A 13,524-nucleotide genomic window follows, 5' to 3' on the forward strand; every position below is an offset into this window, starting at 1 on the left:
CCACCCTCACATTTTCTATGATTTTATAATACGGTTTAGAATGTAAGTGAGTGTAGGTCTCATGTTGACGTATACAGAATGTATCCACGTTCAAGGAGAGATGATACATATATTCATACTTGTTAAAAAATAGGCGTATCATAGAAGGAACGACATGCATACAAGAAATAGTGGAAGAAATAGGAAAGTTTATATATATCGTAGGAATCAGTCTAACAAATAATCTCACTTCTTAATTCGCCAACTACCGTCCAACACCTCATAAGTGCGAATGATCCTTACAAGTGGTAGCACTTGTTGGTTGCCTCTCGTCGTCAATTTCCTCGTTGGGTGTCCCTGAGTATTTGCTGCGCCTTATTTTGCCCCATCCGGTATGGATGAGCTGTGGAGTATTATCGAGTGTGTGGTTTTTAATATCTACCCGCAATTCTGATAGCAGACAAAGTCAATCAGTTGGGTATTGAGGTTGGACCCAGCTTGATACTTCAAAGCAGTTAATCCATTTCGGAAGGTTAAGTCGTGTACGCACAAAACGACCCACACCTCCCCACTCATTAACTTGAGTCAGTAGCTTCGGTGTGAGAAAGTAGGCCCAAATCAGTCGTGCACGTTCTATGGGCAAGAAGCGCCGTGCTGATATCAAATTTCATTTGATTGTGAAAAAGTTTCGCCTTCAGCTCTGGTGACAAAACTTCAAACACCGCGCAAGATCTCCTCTCTTCCATCAAGACATCTCACCAACTAGCTTCAATTCTATCCGAACCTCTAACAAAAGAAATGATAATTCACTCAAATCAAGGCAAGTCTTTTTCCGATCCCCTTCCTGCAAGAAGTCGATACTCTACTCCAAGAAGTCGAAGGATTTTAGCGAAAGATTTATGATTTAAGAGAATTGTATAAAGCTAAAAATTATATTTTTTCATTTGGTCGAACCATCGTCATGCAACATCTTTTACAAGTTATGGACAAACAACAACAATTATCGACAAATTAAGCCAGAAACAACTGGAGCCCAAAGTTTAAATTTGCCAACTTATACTGGAAAAAGTGAAGAGTCTGTCCATCTTTATTGAACTAACATAGACAGTTATTTCTCGGCGCAAGAAACGAAATGAAAAGAGGATCTTTATCGAAACAAATGATTGAGTTCTTGGAAGCATTTTACGTGGAGCTGCCGCACCGAGACTTGTACTTCACCAGTCTGAAACTAAAACGGTGACACATTTTTCGTTGCTTTGGACAAAGAGTTTGTACCAGCTGATCTGCAATATCGTCTACGTGATGAATTACATAGAATGAAGCAAGAGAGTCGCAAAGACTTATCAGAATACATTGCCAAATTTCGCCGACTCATTTCGCAAATTTAAGACATGACGAAGATCGATCAGATGATATTTTTTTCAAAGAGGATTACGGCAAAGAACTAGAGAAGAAGTTCAACATCTACGTTGCGAGACTTTAAACAAGGTCATAGTCGCGCTCGATTTTGAGCTTGCTCATTTAAGTAATTGAAGTGATTATTCAGGTCAAACACCACGTTATCCACGTTCCTGGCCCACAACCAGTGATACCGCCATCTAATGAACCTGGGCCTATAAATATTGACCATGCTTGCCTCTTTTAAAGGGCGTCTCGTTTTCAAAATCTTTATCAGAATCGCCGTACAAATAAACTAAAGTTTTTTTATTGCAAGAAACTCGGTCATACTATGCAATAATGTTTTAAGCGGAAGAACAGACAACAAGGCAACCATCATCAAAATAATCGAAATCATAATACTCGCGCCAATATTTATTACTTCTAAAATGAGTCTGTTCGTGTAGAAACGATTGCTACAGCGTCTCATCAAGCTATCACAACACTAAGCAAAGGTGAAATTGCAAACTATAGTAGCAAAGATCTCATCAAGTGTTGATGATCGTGCTGTCAGTATTATGTTGGATTCAGGCGCCACGTGCAATGTGGTTAAGCCAAGTAAAGAAAGGGTTTGCAGATTTATCCTTTGAAAGAAATCAATTTTTAGATGTTCCGGTCATGGAATGGCCAATGACCAGTAGTTCACATGACGTTATTTTGGGTACACCTTGGTTTACAGCTCATGAACCAATTATCAACTGGCGTACGCATCATGTATCATCTAATAGCAGCAATGTTCCATCTAATTTGGCATTTGAACATCATGTAATATCAGCTTTAAGAAATTAAAGAAGGCACAATATGAAGAACTATATGGTATCAAAACTTGCCAAGTCTCCGATGTGGAAGAGCCAAGACAGCCTCAACCCACAATCATTGCTGGATTCATTTAAATATGGGTTTTCAAGAAATTGCCAGATGCTTTACTATCACATCGTTCGGTAGATATTGAAATGACCATGAGACCAGGAGCTCAGCCAAGCAATCGATCACATTTTCGTCTATCTCAAGTGGAACAAGATGCGTTACAAAAGTTTGTTGACGAAATGCTATTAGGCAGTTAGTTTGAATTATCTGACTCGCCTTGGGTATCCAGTATATTTCGTATACCAAAGAAGGATCCGAAGACAGGGGTTTTGATGCAATTTTAACTATTATCGACAAATTGTCATAACGTACCAAGTACGCTGCAGTGCATGCGAATGATGACGCACCTACAACAGCCAAATCATTCTTTGAAGCTGTAGTTCGACACCATGGCTTACCTGAAGTGATCATCAGTGACATAGATAGCAAGTTCACTGCACCATTTTTGAAAATCTCTGATGACAATCATGGGTGTTCGACTTAGTATGACAACAGCACATGAAGCTCAAGCTGATAGACAAACTGAACGACAAAAGCTAGTCGTCGAAGATGCACTTAGACGTATGGTGTCCTATCAATGTACAGATTGGACAGATTACTTAGGCACCATAGAATATGCTCATTCGACACTTTTCAGCGCATCCACGGAGTATTCTTCCTTTGAGATTGATACCGGGAGAAAGAAACGCTCTCCATGGCAAAAAGAGTTAAGAACAAACGATGCTAAAGTGAAAATTGATGTACAGACTAAAGAGTTTGTGGAAAAAAGTCAAAAAATAATTGAGCAAGCACGAAAGAGCCCACTCAAAGCTCAAGCCACTCGAAAGCAATCAGAAGAGAAGAGTTGACCAAATTGAGTTTAAAGCAGGAGATCTAGTCTCGTAAATAACCAAAGAATCTTTCTTAAGCATGCTGCCAAAGATATGGGAAACAATAGAGCGAAGTTTGCAGCAAGAAAAGCTGGGCCTTTTGAAATCATCAAGATGAAAAATTCCAACCTGGCAAAATTCAAGTTGTCACAAAGCATAAATAAATTAATTCCAACTTTTAATGTTGATGTGTTGTCAAAATATGAACCAACACCCGAAAAATCCCTTAGTCGTCCTAACCTCAAAGCGTCCAAAGTCTGTGAACAATGACTCAGTGGATCGGCTTCAAATCATTCAGCGTCTTTTGAAGAAGAGATACTTCAGAATGGCTTGTCCATTGGCATAATAAAACAGAAGAAGAAGCTAGCTGGGAAAAAGAGAAATATATTCGACACATAGCTCATTGCAATCGATCTCGTCACCGACTTTAAGCAGCGCCAACGAGAAATCAAATCAGGGAGGATGTAAGGAACCATACCCACATGTTCTATGATTTTAGAATATGTTCTAGAATGTAAATGAGTGTAGGTTCATGTTGACGTATACAAAATGTATTCACGTTCAAGGGGAGATGATACATATATCCATTGTAGTTAAAGAAACGCGACATCATAGGAGGAAAGACATGCATACAAGAAACAGTAGGAAGATATAGGATAGTTTACATATAGCATACGAATCAGTCTAACAAATAATTTTACTTCTTAATTCGTCAACTACCGTCCAACACCTCATAAATGCCGAAGATCTTACAGTTATTAAAATCTGGCTCCAATTCGAAACACAGTTTTGAAATCTCGGAACTCAGCAAAAACCCTCAACTGAGGTATATTTGAAATTGTAATCAGTCACAGAAGTAAGCAGAAGCATGGAGGAGACGCAGGCTGATTGAACAAATAATAATCTTCAAGTAATCGACTAGTATTAAGTGCAAGTCAGATTTGGTAATTTCTTCGTGAAGATCCTTTGCCAACAGTGGATTTGCTAAGCTGAATGTCTCCATATCATCTGAATCATGTTCCCATTTGCAGACGGTATTTGCAAACATGTGTAAAAAAAAAATCGTATTCAGAAGGTCAGACAGCTTGGTGGAACATGGCTCTTTGTTTTTAACGAACTGGTTTTGCACCTCGAAGAAGCTTTTTGGATCATAGATCACAAAATTATCGTTCTCTGTTGGCTTGCGCTTGTAGTAGGTGATATCTGATCTTTCAAAGACTTAAAACTCGTGGATAAAGTAGAATACAAATCGTTTCAGCAAATGAAGAGTCTTGAAGTTTGAAGTTTTCAACATCCTCCCGAAAGTACTAAAATTATAATCAAAGTCACGATTTAGCTAGTTCTCGATCACTAGATACTTCACCACCCAATACTCAAGCTTATTGATCTCGAATGATGTACTAACCATGGCTGAACGCATGTCGTCATTTGTTCGACCAGTTTAGTTAGCGTTGCCAACTTCCGCTCAGATTAGAGTGTCAATCTGGAATCTTGATCAAGTGTAGAAACCTCAAATTTCCTCAAAGTGGATGTTTTCCTTGGCTCCTTGGTTTCATATTCATATTTTCATTGCTTGTGTGCAACAGAACCACAGCCAGCAGCAACCCTTTCAATTTGCCTTCGTTCAGTGATGATTATACTCAAAGCAACCATCGAATTCTTTGGTGGCAAACACCTTGTTGAAACGCTCTACTTTTTGTTTGAGCACACAGAGATAGGTCTCGCGCATCAAATACCAATCAGAATGAGATTGAAGAGCAAAGAATCCAGCGTGATACGTTTTCGTTGTTGCAGAACCGATCACTTCGAGTCATCATGCATAATTTATGCAATCGCTCCTCGTAGGATTTGGTTGCAAGGAAGTATTTCACACCGCATTTAGCGTTTGCTTGTTCAAATGATTCACGGTCTTCATTGAGTTTGAAGAAGAAGTTGTCAAGTATCTGCAATTCATCCAGGCCATTGAATTGATATTGTAAAAGGTACGTTTATCCGTCATTGCCAAAAGTCAGGTGTGACATCATCAATATGCTTGTAGTCGACGGAATCACCATTTGCGTGCATCTTCGACTTGATTCAATCACTTGGTAAAAATTCGCTGAATCTCTTAACTGGGGTTGATCGTATTTATCAACTAATTTGATGTGCTGAATGCAATGCTCAATATAAGTTTCTTCAACAGACCTGGTCATCGTTGGTATATCAACTACTGGTTCGGCAACTGCAGGTTTAGCAGCTACTGGTTCAGCAACTGCTGGCTGGTACTTTCCGTGGTGTCGGTACTAATCGACTTTTGAGCCGCACTGTTGACTTGCCTTTGGGTGGTATTCTGGAAAGATGTACTTGCACGTTGTTATTTCTATATATTTTAACGCTCAAGATGAGATTTAGTTTCTATGTGTTGAGAAATATTTCGTCAGATGCGATTATCAACTAAAATACTAGAGTCTCCCCCGAGAGAACAATGAAGTCATTGGTGTGTGTGGTGATCGGAGACGGCAGCGTATTCGTTGTCGATATAGACGAGCGCAAGAATGTTGGAATCGTGTCAAGTGCGAAGCGGGCAGAATGACGCTTTACGTTGCGTACAAGTGGGGGGATCGGCTCACATCGGATAAGGGCTGGTTACCGTCGACCCGGACAAGAAGATTTTAAAGCAAAGTCCGACTCTTGCTGGAATCAATGCGATCACGAAGGAATCCAGAGAGATGGGTTCAGCAGATGAGATTGGTGACGTGTTTGCAAATGCGCCGACAAAGAAGGTAATTCAAGTGCTGGTGAGACTACCGACCTAAAAGACACACGAAATGGAGTGTATAGGAGTTGTCTACTGTGGATCTTCAAGTTCAGTCAAAACTTTGGGAGTCAGTTGTCAGGGTCTCATCCGAAGGTGTTTGCGCTGGAACAGCGCTGGTTGTTGATCGGACGGCAACAGATAAGACTTTACTGCGGACTTAAGTGTTGAATCCAAGAAAGAAAGCAAGCAAGCGATGTCTATGACTATACCCCAAATTGAAACCAACTGGAACGAAGAGAAAGGATCCCGCTGATGCAAAGCAACCAAGTCGCAAATCCCCACGCTTGTCATCACACAAGTGAAAACACCCGACTGGTCAATTAATTGTCAAGTTGTGATTGAGCAGCTCCCTCCAGATGGCAAGACGTTAGAGGAAGTCCTCCGATTTAGCCTCAACTGTGGTGCTTGTTGGCGTAGTTCTGCTTGCGGCTTCGCAGTCTTTGAAGTCGCAGCACCACCAAACGTTGAGCTCAATCCGTGTAAAATGTCCACGGAGGTGTATCCAACCATGCACATCCACGTGTTTGGTCTCCCCAGGCGCTCTCCAAGATCATAAATTTGATCACTATTACGCAATCATCCCAGCTAAAGTTACCGGGCGGTATCAAAATCAAATGACGCTTTCGCCTTTGTCAGCTCCAGGTCTCTCAGGAAGTGCTTTCGTGTGCACCAAAATGGGAGCTCCCGTTGGATACATCGGTAGTGGCTTCGATGGCTCGGCGAAGTACGAGCAGTATCGATCGTATGGATTCACACTACATGGGATCCCACCCGACTTGCCGTCCAGATTGCCACCCATTGACGAAGGTAGTAGTTCATACACATTCAGCGTTGAGTGCGAAAAGTATCGAGATCGGCGTGACAGCGATTCACCTCGTTTTGTTTGCATATCACATCACAAATCCACCAGTTTGCAATAGAATCGCTTAAAACTTGGACAGTAGTCAAATCGTCGAATCAAACTGCAATACAACTTAACCGTGAGTCCTGGTGGACGTCGATAACTGCGAACCGGTTCCAAAATGATGTCATACTTACTAGAGCTGCTGTGGTGCTTCAATTCAACAGTGAATTGCAGTTATATGGGAACTCTAGTTCCAAAAATTGTCGGAACCAAATTTTATTAACTAGAAGGGCTGTGGTTACATTGACATCCGAGTTCCTACACTTTCATACATACATATCACAATTTATAGATAAGGGGGTAGGGGATAGAGGAGAACAAAGAGATAGAGGAGATACGAAATGACTGAGTGAATATTCACACGGAAGATGTTGGGTATGAAAAATGTGCAAGGCAACTTACATATTGTTGGGCAAGATTTTCAAGAATTTCCAATCAAAATATGCTTTTAAGTATTGGGCTATACTCAACTAGTTTCGACATGAAATCTGGCTCAGTGGTTCGGAGTGGCAGCTCTAATCTGTTGTATGAGGGTTCAAGTCCCACAACGATTGAAGTTACGAAGCGGTTTCTTAATGGTTGAGATTCACCTGGCTCCCAACCAGGACTTACGCCCTCCAAACCACTCTTTCGATCTTTTGATCTTTGATCATAAGATTTTATAGGTGCTGTATCCATACCTTCTTTTATTCACATATCATAGGTTATTTTAAAGAGTTCATGCTGTATAGTGTATATTATTAGCTAGGTACAATTAAGAAGTCATCACGTCTATAAACTATAGTATAGACGAAATTTTCAACTGTAATGTCCGGCTCATGTGCAAAACGTACGTACGGATAAGTTATACACTACGCCTGCAAGTCACCGACGATCCTTCACATTTCTATTTATCCCAACATTCACGCAGTCAGGATAACCTTCTCTTCTCTTCTCTTGACTTTACGTAGCACTGCCGGAAAACGCTGTTTCGCTTAATTTGTTGATTTTGCTTAAGAATTCGATTGTGTGGTGGATAACACCCGTGTGGTGAGATCCTACCACGTGTGTTTGGATTAAGTAACATTCTGCGATCTTTCTGTTGGCGTGCACTAGTGGACGTACTATCCGCTCAAGCACTGCATAGATTGGTATATAAAGTACCACTAGACCCTCGTAGACCATAAAAATGACTACTACCATGTGGTCATTAAGGTTGTCTTGGGGTACTCTGAGTACAAGGAACAGTCGGTACCATCCAGAACACTCGCTGAGTTAGTATATATGTTGGGACCTAATCTCATACTCAAATCTTGATACTTTAAATCACTGAAAGTGATCAATATCTCATCCAACGGTTAAGCACACAGCTGTTGCATCTACTTGGTAAAGTGATGTCTACCTATGTGTAATGGCCGGTTGGTGGCCACCATGTGCAAGCGTACGTACGGATGAGTTGTACGCGACGCCTGCAAGTCACCGACAATCCTTACAACATAGGATAATCAACTTTAGGTAGCATTGTATTAAAAATGGCTGTTTCACTTAATCTGTTGATTTTACTAAAGAATTTGATTGTGTGATGGAAACAACTGCGTGTTGAGTACATTTACATGGTCTCCAAGGGTGTTGTTGTGTGCATCTCAGCGATGTATTCCGCCTTAGGTATGCGCACGTTTCTAAAATGCATTATTTGTGCTGATCTCTGAGCAGAGCACTCTGCTTCAGAGATTGCTGCGACACCGATTAGAAAAAATGAAATTTGGCATGGGTATTTTAATATCTAATGTACGCATCGAGGCTAATATTCTGCTAAAACTTCTTCCATGGTGGACAGGCGCACTTTCAACATCACGATCCGAAATCCGTTGCCGTTTAAAGCGAACGTTGGCGCTTCCTAATTTGCTGATGGCGTAACGGTGCTATCTACATAATTGCAAACAAGGCTGAGTTTTATGGCGATTTGTTCTCTATTGTGAGGCAAATCATTCTCATTTGTGCTCATAGATTCTCGGAAATCAATCTTTGTGGTTACATTCAATCTTTTCCGATGAGCAGAGCAGCACTCCCAGAGCTCACTGGCCATTCTAGCATAAGCGTAATGCTAATTCCTAGCTATGCATTCCTTCCCGGCACAAAAAATGTCATTTTGCAAAAGTTTGTGTGCATTAGTGTCCATTTGATCCTTCATATCTCTGAAGATAAAAACCTTCGAATAAACTCAAATCAGACTTGTAAGGTAATACTAATGCGGGGTGTCGCAGCATATTCCCGGCTGGGCGGCATAACCCTGTCGTAGTGACGCAAGCAACTTTGCACAATGCTCGCGTGCGCAATAAAATTCAGTGGCTGCACAGTCCAATCGACCAACCACGTCACTCTCTTGAGGCGTACATTACACGCACGTCGTACAACACGAAGCTTGCTCCCTGCTCGCTAAGTATAAGGCAGATAGAAAAGCTATTGACTGACAGCGTAATAACCACGTAGCGTACAATAATGGAGACATTTCAGAGCGGGGTGCACGTGTTTATTCCAGCAGCCCTTAATCGGCCCACTCACACACTTTACAGCATCTGTATGCGTGTACAGCCCACAAACCAAGAGTGGACTGTCAACCGCCGCTACTCACAATTCCTGCAATTACGAAGGGATCTTCAGCACAAGCTTGCCGCACACTGTGCCTCGTGTGCCAACTGTGCTAGTTTTAATCGTGCTATTATGAAGTTCCGGTTTCCGAGCAAATCGCTGATACGCACAAATTCAGTTGTACGTTACCGTGTCGCGGCTCTGCAGGACTTCCTTAAGCTTTTGGTAGGGCGCGTGTACAACGACATTTCCAAGTGTGGTGTATGCGGCTTAAGGACAAAAGACCTAATGCGGCCATTCCTTATTCGAGGAGCGCAGCCAATGAATGGCTCTATAATCTCAAAAATCAACAAGTCGCTTTCGCTCGAATCGTATGCCGTCGTGAACCAGCCAGTGATGCCAGTGCCTGAGCCGACTCCGCTCATTTCGCCTTCTTTACTTGGTAGAGAATTGTTCAGTGCAAGCAAGTCTTCTAGCAAGCCTATCTTTACACACAGTCAAAGCAAGTCGATCTTCTCGAGTAGCAAAGGATTGATGAGCTCTGCGTGCAGAAGTACAAGGTCAGATGATGCTTCTACTCAGCCAAACGAATCAGAAGACCCGATCATGGACTATTCGGACAGTGATGATGATGGATGTTTAAAGAGGTACGATGACGTACGCTGCTATGACGAGTGCATTCCTCTGGAGGAAGCGATGAAGCAAGTTGTCGTCCCCAGAGGTGTAAGTCTTACGTGCGAAGAAGTGGTCGTACGTTTGACGTCGATGTGGGCCGCTTACGACTTAAATGAGGCACTTACATCGCTACCACCTGAGCGGCTATCACAGCAAGCCACCTTTCCTATCGACGAGAAGGAGTATGCATTCTGAGTGTTAATGAAAACAAGTTCGACATTTCAAGATCATAAAGGGTGCAACCAACGCTGTGCAAATTAATTATAAAATAGTCAGTATAATACCAACATCTATCCGATCGGCTCTAATCCTGATCAATTATCAAAAGCGATGTCAAGTTTAAGTTAACACTTGACTCGACCATCCATATTATCCAAAGAGGCTGATTACCTTTTCGGGATCGGAGATACCAGTGGCCACCACAGAGACGCGCAATTTGCCCGCGAGCGAGTCGTCAAAAGTCGACCCAAAGATGATATTAGCATGCGGATCCTCGAGTTCCCGCGTCACACGCTCGGCAGCTTCGTCCACTTCAAAAAGCGTCAGGTCAGAGCCACCTGTAATATTTACGATCATTCCCTTCGCATCCTGTACGTTAGTCGATACATTATAAAATGATAGCTTAGGATAGTTCAAAATAAATAAAGAGCTTCTATCGATACCTTTATCGATATGTCACCCAGGAGAGGATTCGCCAGTGCAGCTTCGGCAGCTTGCAAAGCTCTACAGAACCATCCCAAACAAAAGAAAGCTGTGAGACTGACAAAAGTTGTTCGGATAAACGCACCGATTGTCTCCAGCTGCTTCGCCACTACCCATCATTGCGTTACCCATATTATGCATCACCTACATTTGTGACAACCGTACACATAGAATCATGATAAATTTTTCAGTTGTAGCATAAATTTGACGGCAGCGTACCGATTGAACATCGGCAAAGTCAAGATTGATGAGTCCAGGCATCACCATCAGATCAGAGATGTTTTTCACACCATCAAGAAGCACATTATCGGCCATTCTGATAACAATATATCCGCCAATTTCTAAAAATGCATTCGAGAGACAGTATACAAATCTAGCGCACCTGAATGCATCCATCAGCGAAGTGCGCTCGTTCGACATGTGAAACAAATTTTGGTTTGGAATCATGAGCATCGTATCGACACTGTCCTTAAGTTCAGCTAGACCTTGTGCGGCAAGCTTGGCGCGATTGTTCCCCTCAAAACGAAATGGCTGTGATGCCGGAAGTCGGTGCTATGAGAATAAATTTTTCAGCTACCATAATCCAATTTTGTGTTACCTTGGTGACTACTGCTACGGTGAGGATTCCAGCGTCAAGAGCTGCTTGAGCGATGACGGGTGCCGCACCTGTACCAGTTCCACCGCCCATTCCTGCAGTAACAAACATCTACGTTTGATAAGTGACCGCATTTACGTCTCGAAAAATAAATTACTTCACAAACCATGTTTGCACCCTGAACGCGCTCTAAAATCTCATCAATAGCAGCTTCCGCAGCCTCACGACTAATAATAATTCATTGGAGTTAACATATTACGTCAGCGTCATATTGACCCGTGTCATTTAATACATCGCAATCTCTTGCCCGACTTCAGGGTTGGCACCACACCCTAGTCCTCCAGTCAGTTCAGGGGCCATTTGAACTCGATTTTCGGTCAGCGTTGTGCGCAAATGCTGCGCATCCGTATTACAAACCAAAAATTCCACGCCTTGCAGACCACGTGCGATCATGTTGTTCACTATCAACCAGTCACCAGCGAATACATCACATTAAATACTATCGCTAGCATGCCAGTTCTATCATAAGCACCAGCATTTCCTCCTGCACCCCCAACACCAACGACCACAATTTTAGGAGCAAAGCTTGATAAGTCCGTCACGGGGTGGTCCTGTGTGAGCCATAAAGGCTGCATGGAGCTCATAACGGGTGGCGAGAATTTCTTTTCCACCATTAGCCGCTGGGTTTTACTTTCATCGTCTGACCCATCGGAATCTTTCCCAATATCCAATTTCAGCGTGTCGTCTTCGTCTTTGTCTTTATGTGCATTTTTAAATCCCTGTAATACACGTCCATTAGATGCTGAGTTAGGTTACTTTCTATCAATTTACAGAGTGATACCAAGCGCAATGCGGCAGCAGCGGCGGCAGTAGCTTCAGATGAAAATGCAAAACGTGAGGCATGATAACAACGCGCACGCAGCAGCGCCTTAGTGCGCAAAGTAAGCATTAGAATTGTTTAGTATGAGCAATGAATGAATGACTTGTGTTTTATACTGGGCTCGTAATTATCAGGCCGACTCTTAATCTTTTATATTCACTATAATTGAAGCTGCCGCAGCGTGCTCTTGCTTTCAGCTTCATGCTCCTCCACGTTGACCTTAATATACTCCAGCACCTCCGCCTCACTCAAATCCAGCTGAATGCCGTAATTTTGCTTTACAAACGTTCTAAATGTGTCAGCATCCGAACACAGAAGGCGTCCTGTGTCAGTCCAAATAATCACATCACTGACTATCACTTTTGAGGTAGTATGCATCCTGAAGCTTTAACAGTGCATGCATTAGTTTCAATAGCACAAACAATTCTAGTGTCTTGTGCCGAATCTTCTCACCCGTAAAGACGGACTAACTCAGTTGCATCATTTGTCCAGTGATCGGCCTTAGATGGCAACTTCGTTACTTGGCAATCGGGCAAGGTCACTGTTAACATGTCTACACATAGGCCCTTGTAAACATATATATCAAACCGATTTTGTTGTTGTTAAGAATGACCCACTGTACCAAGCAATCGATCACAGATAGCATACTCTTCGCTGTCGACTCGTCCAGCCAGTATGTATCGCACCATTTTGTCGAACGAAGGTAACAACTGATTGCGACACTTATAATAGCGCATTGAACGTTTCTGATGCTGCAAAATTTGGTTACCCCAACTTTTAGTGTTTCAGTACATTGTTCAAGTAGGGTAGCTTTAAGACTTTCAGTGGTACCGCGATAACGGGTCAGTGACCTTCTCCAACATTTCGGACATTTACAGCTGTGGAATCACTACACTTCTTACTGCACATCGGCCTCTGCGTGATCTCGCCGCCTCTTTGCTTCTTCACCAACTCGTTTGAACTTCGTGGATTCTGTCTTGTTCATGCCGCGATACTTTTGCTTGTCTAAGCGGGACATTTGTGACGGATTTCGGCACCCATTGCCCCCTTCCCAAAATCGTGTGATCGATTTCTTTGATCCCACGTCATTTCCACATGAACACACTTTATTTGAACTTGACTGTTCCTTCGAACACAGGCCACAAATCATTCGACTGGCGAACTTGCCCAAGTTAGCTTCCGGACAATCGCTTGAGTCGTGGCATACATCGCATGGAAAGGCCTTACCACAGCACTGGAATCGGAGCCAGC

At 42.5% G+C, this 13,524-nt stretch overlaps 7 protein-coding genes across 7 annotated transcripts; 3 read left to right on the forward strand and 4 right to left on the reverse strand.

Moving 5' to 3' along the window:
• Positions 1-445: 445 nt before the first annotated feature.
• On the reverse strand, positions 446-942 carry PHALS_00129 (uncharacterized protein; the record flags this gene model as incomplete). The annotated part of the gene is made up of 3 exons (XM_024728181.1): positions 446-633; positions 739-841; positions 934-942. 3 exons carry the CDS (start codon positions 940-942, stop codon positions 446-448), a joined length of 300 nt encoding a protein of 99 aa, XP_024572167.1.
• A 1,808-nt stretch (positions 943-2,750) lies between these two features.
• PHALS_00130 (FOG: Transposon-encoded proteins with TYA, reverse transcriptase, integrase domains in various combinations) lies at positions 2,751-3,131 on the forward strand (the record flags this gene model as incomplete). Its single annotated transcript, XM_024728192.1, has 1 exon — positions 2,751-3,131. One exon carries the CDS (start codon positions 2,751-2,753, stop codon positions 3,129-3,131), a length of 381 nt encoding a protein of 126 aa, XP_024572168.1.
• A 728-nt stretch (positions 3,132-3,859) lies between these two features.
• PHALS_14698 (uncharacterized protein) lies at positions 3,860-4,452 on the reverse strand. The gene has a single exon (XM_024728203.2). It carries the CDS (start codon positions 4,198-4,200, stop codon positions 3,997-3,999), a length of 204 nt encoding a protein of 67 aa, XP_024572169.1. The 5' UTR covers positions 4,201-4,452; the 3' UTR covers positions 3,860-3,996.
• Positions 4,453-5,616: 1,164 nt separating this feature from the next.
• Positions 5,617-6,869, forward strand: PHALS_00131 (uncharacterized protein; the record flags this gene model as incomplete). The annotated part of the gene is made up of 5 exons (XM_024728214.1): positions 5,617-5,704; positions 5,772-5,914; positions 5,973-6,042; positions 6,210-6,428; positions 6,487-6,869. 5 exons carry the CDS (start codon positions 5,617-5,619, stop codon positions 6,867-6,869), a joined length of 903 nt encoding a protein of 300 aa, XP_024572170.1.
• Positions 6,870-9,412: 2,543 nt separating this feature from the next.
• PHALS_00132 (glycoside hydrolase) lies at positions 9,413-10,291 on the forward strand (the record flags this gene model as incomplete). The annotated part of the gene is made up of 1 exon (XM_024728225.1): positions 9,413-10,291. One exon carries the CDS (start codon positions 9,413-9,415, stop codon positions 10,289-10,291), a length of 879 nt encoding a protein of 292 aa, XP_024572171.1.
• Positions 10,292-10,400: 109 nt separating this feature from the next.
• Positions 10,401-12,342, reverse strand: PHALS_00133 (cell division protein; the record flags this gene model as incomplete). Its single annotated transcript, XM_024728236.1, has 11 exons — positions 10,401-10,406; positions 10,487-10,684; positions 10,759-10,819; positions 10,884-10,942; positions 11,018-11,114; positions 11,181-11,329; positions 11,397-11,504; positions 11,560-11,620; positions 11,701-11,854; positions 11,926-12,172; positions 12,235-12,342. 11 exons carry the CDS (start codon positions 12,340-12,342, stop codon positions 10,401-10,403), a joined length of 1,248 nt encoding a protein of 415 aa, XP_024572172.1.
• Positions 12,343-12,432: 90 nt separating this feature from the next.
• On the reverse strand, positions 12,433-13,423 carry PHALS_00134 (cell division protein ftsz; the record flags this gene model as incomplete). The annotated part of the gene is made up of 4 exons (XM_024728248.1): positions 12,433-12,658; positions 12,727-12,826; positions 12,896-13,047; positions 13,176-13,423. The coding sequence occupies 4 exons, from the start codon at positions 13,421-13,423 to the stop codon at positions 12,433-12,435; spliced, it is 726 nt and encodes a 241-aa protein (XP_024572173.1).
• Between the last annotated feature and the right edge of the window lie 101 nt (positions 13,424-13,524).

This window comes from Plasmopara halstedii, assembly GCF_900000015.1.
Source record: "Plasmopara halstedii genome assembly, contig: Scaffold_110, whole genome shotgun sequence".
Lineage (NCBI taxonomy): Eukaryota > Oomycota > Peronosporomycetes > Peronosporales > Peronosporaceae > Plasmopara > Plasmopara halstedii.

Excerpts from the sequence above, each read along its gene's own strand:
- PHALS_14698 (XM_024728203.2), bottom strand. The coding sequence starts at position 4,200 with ATGTTTGCAAATACCGTCTGCAAATGGGAACATGATTCAGATGATATG.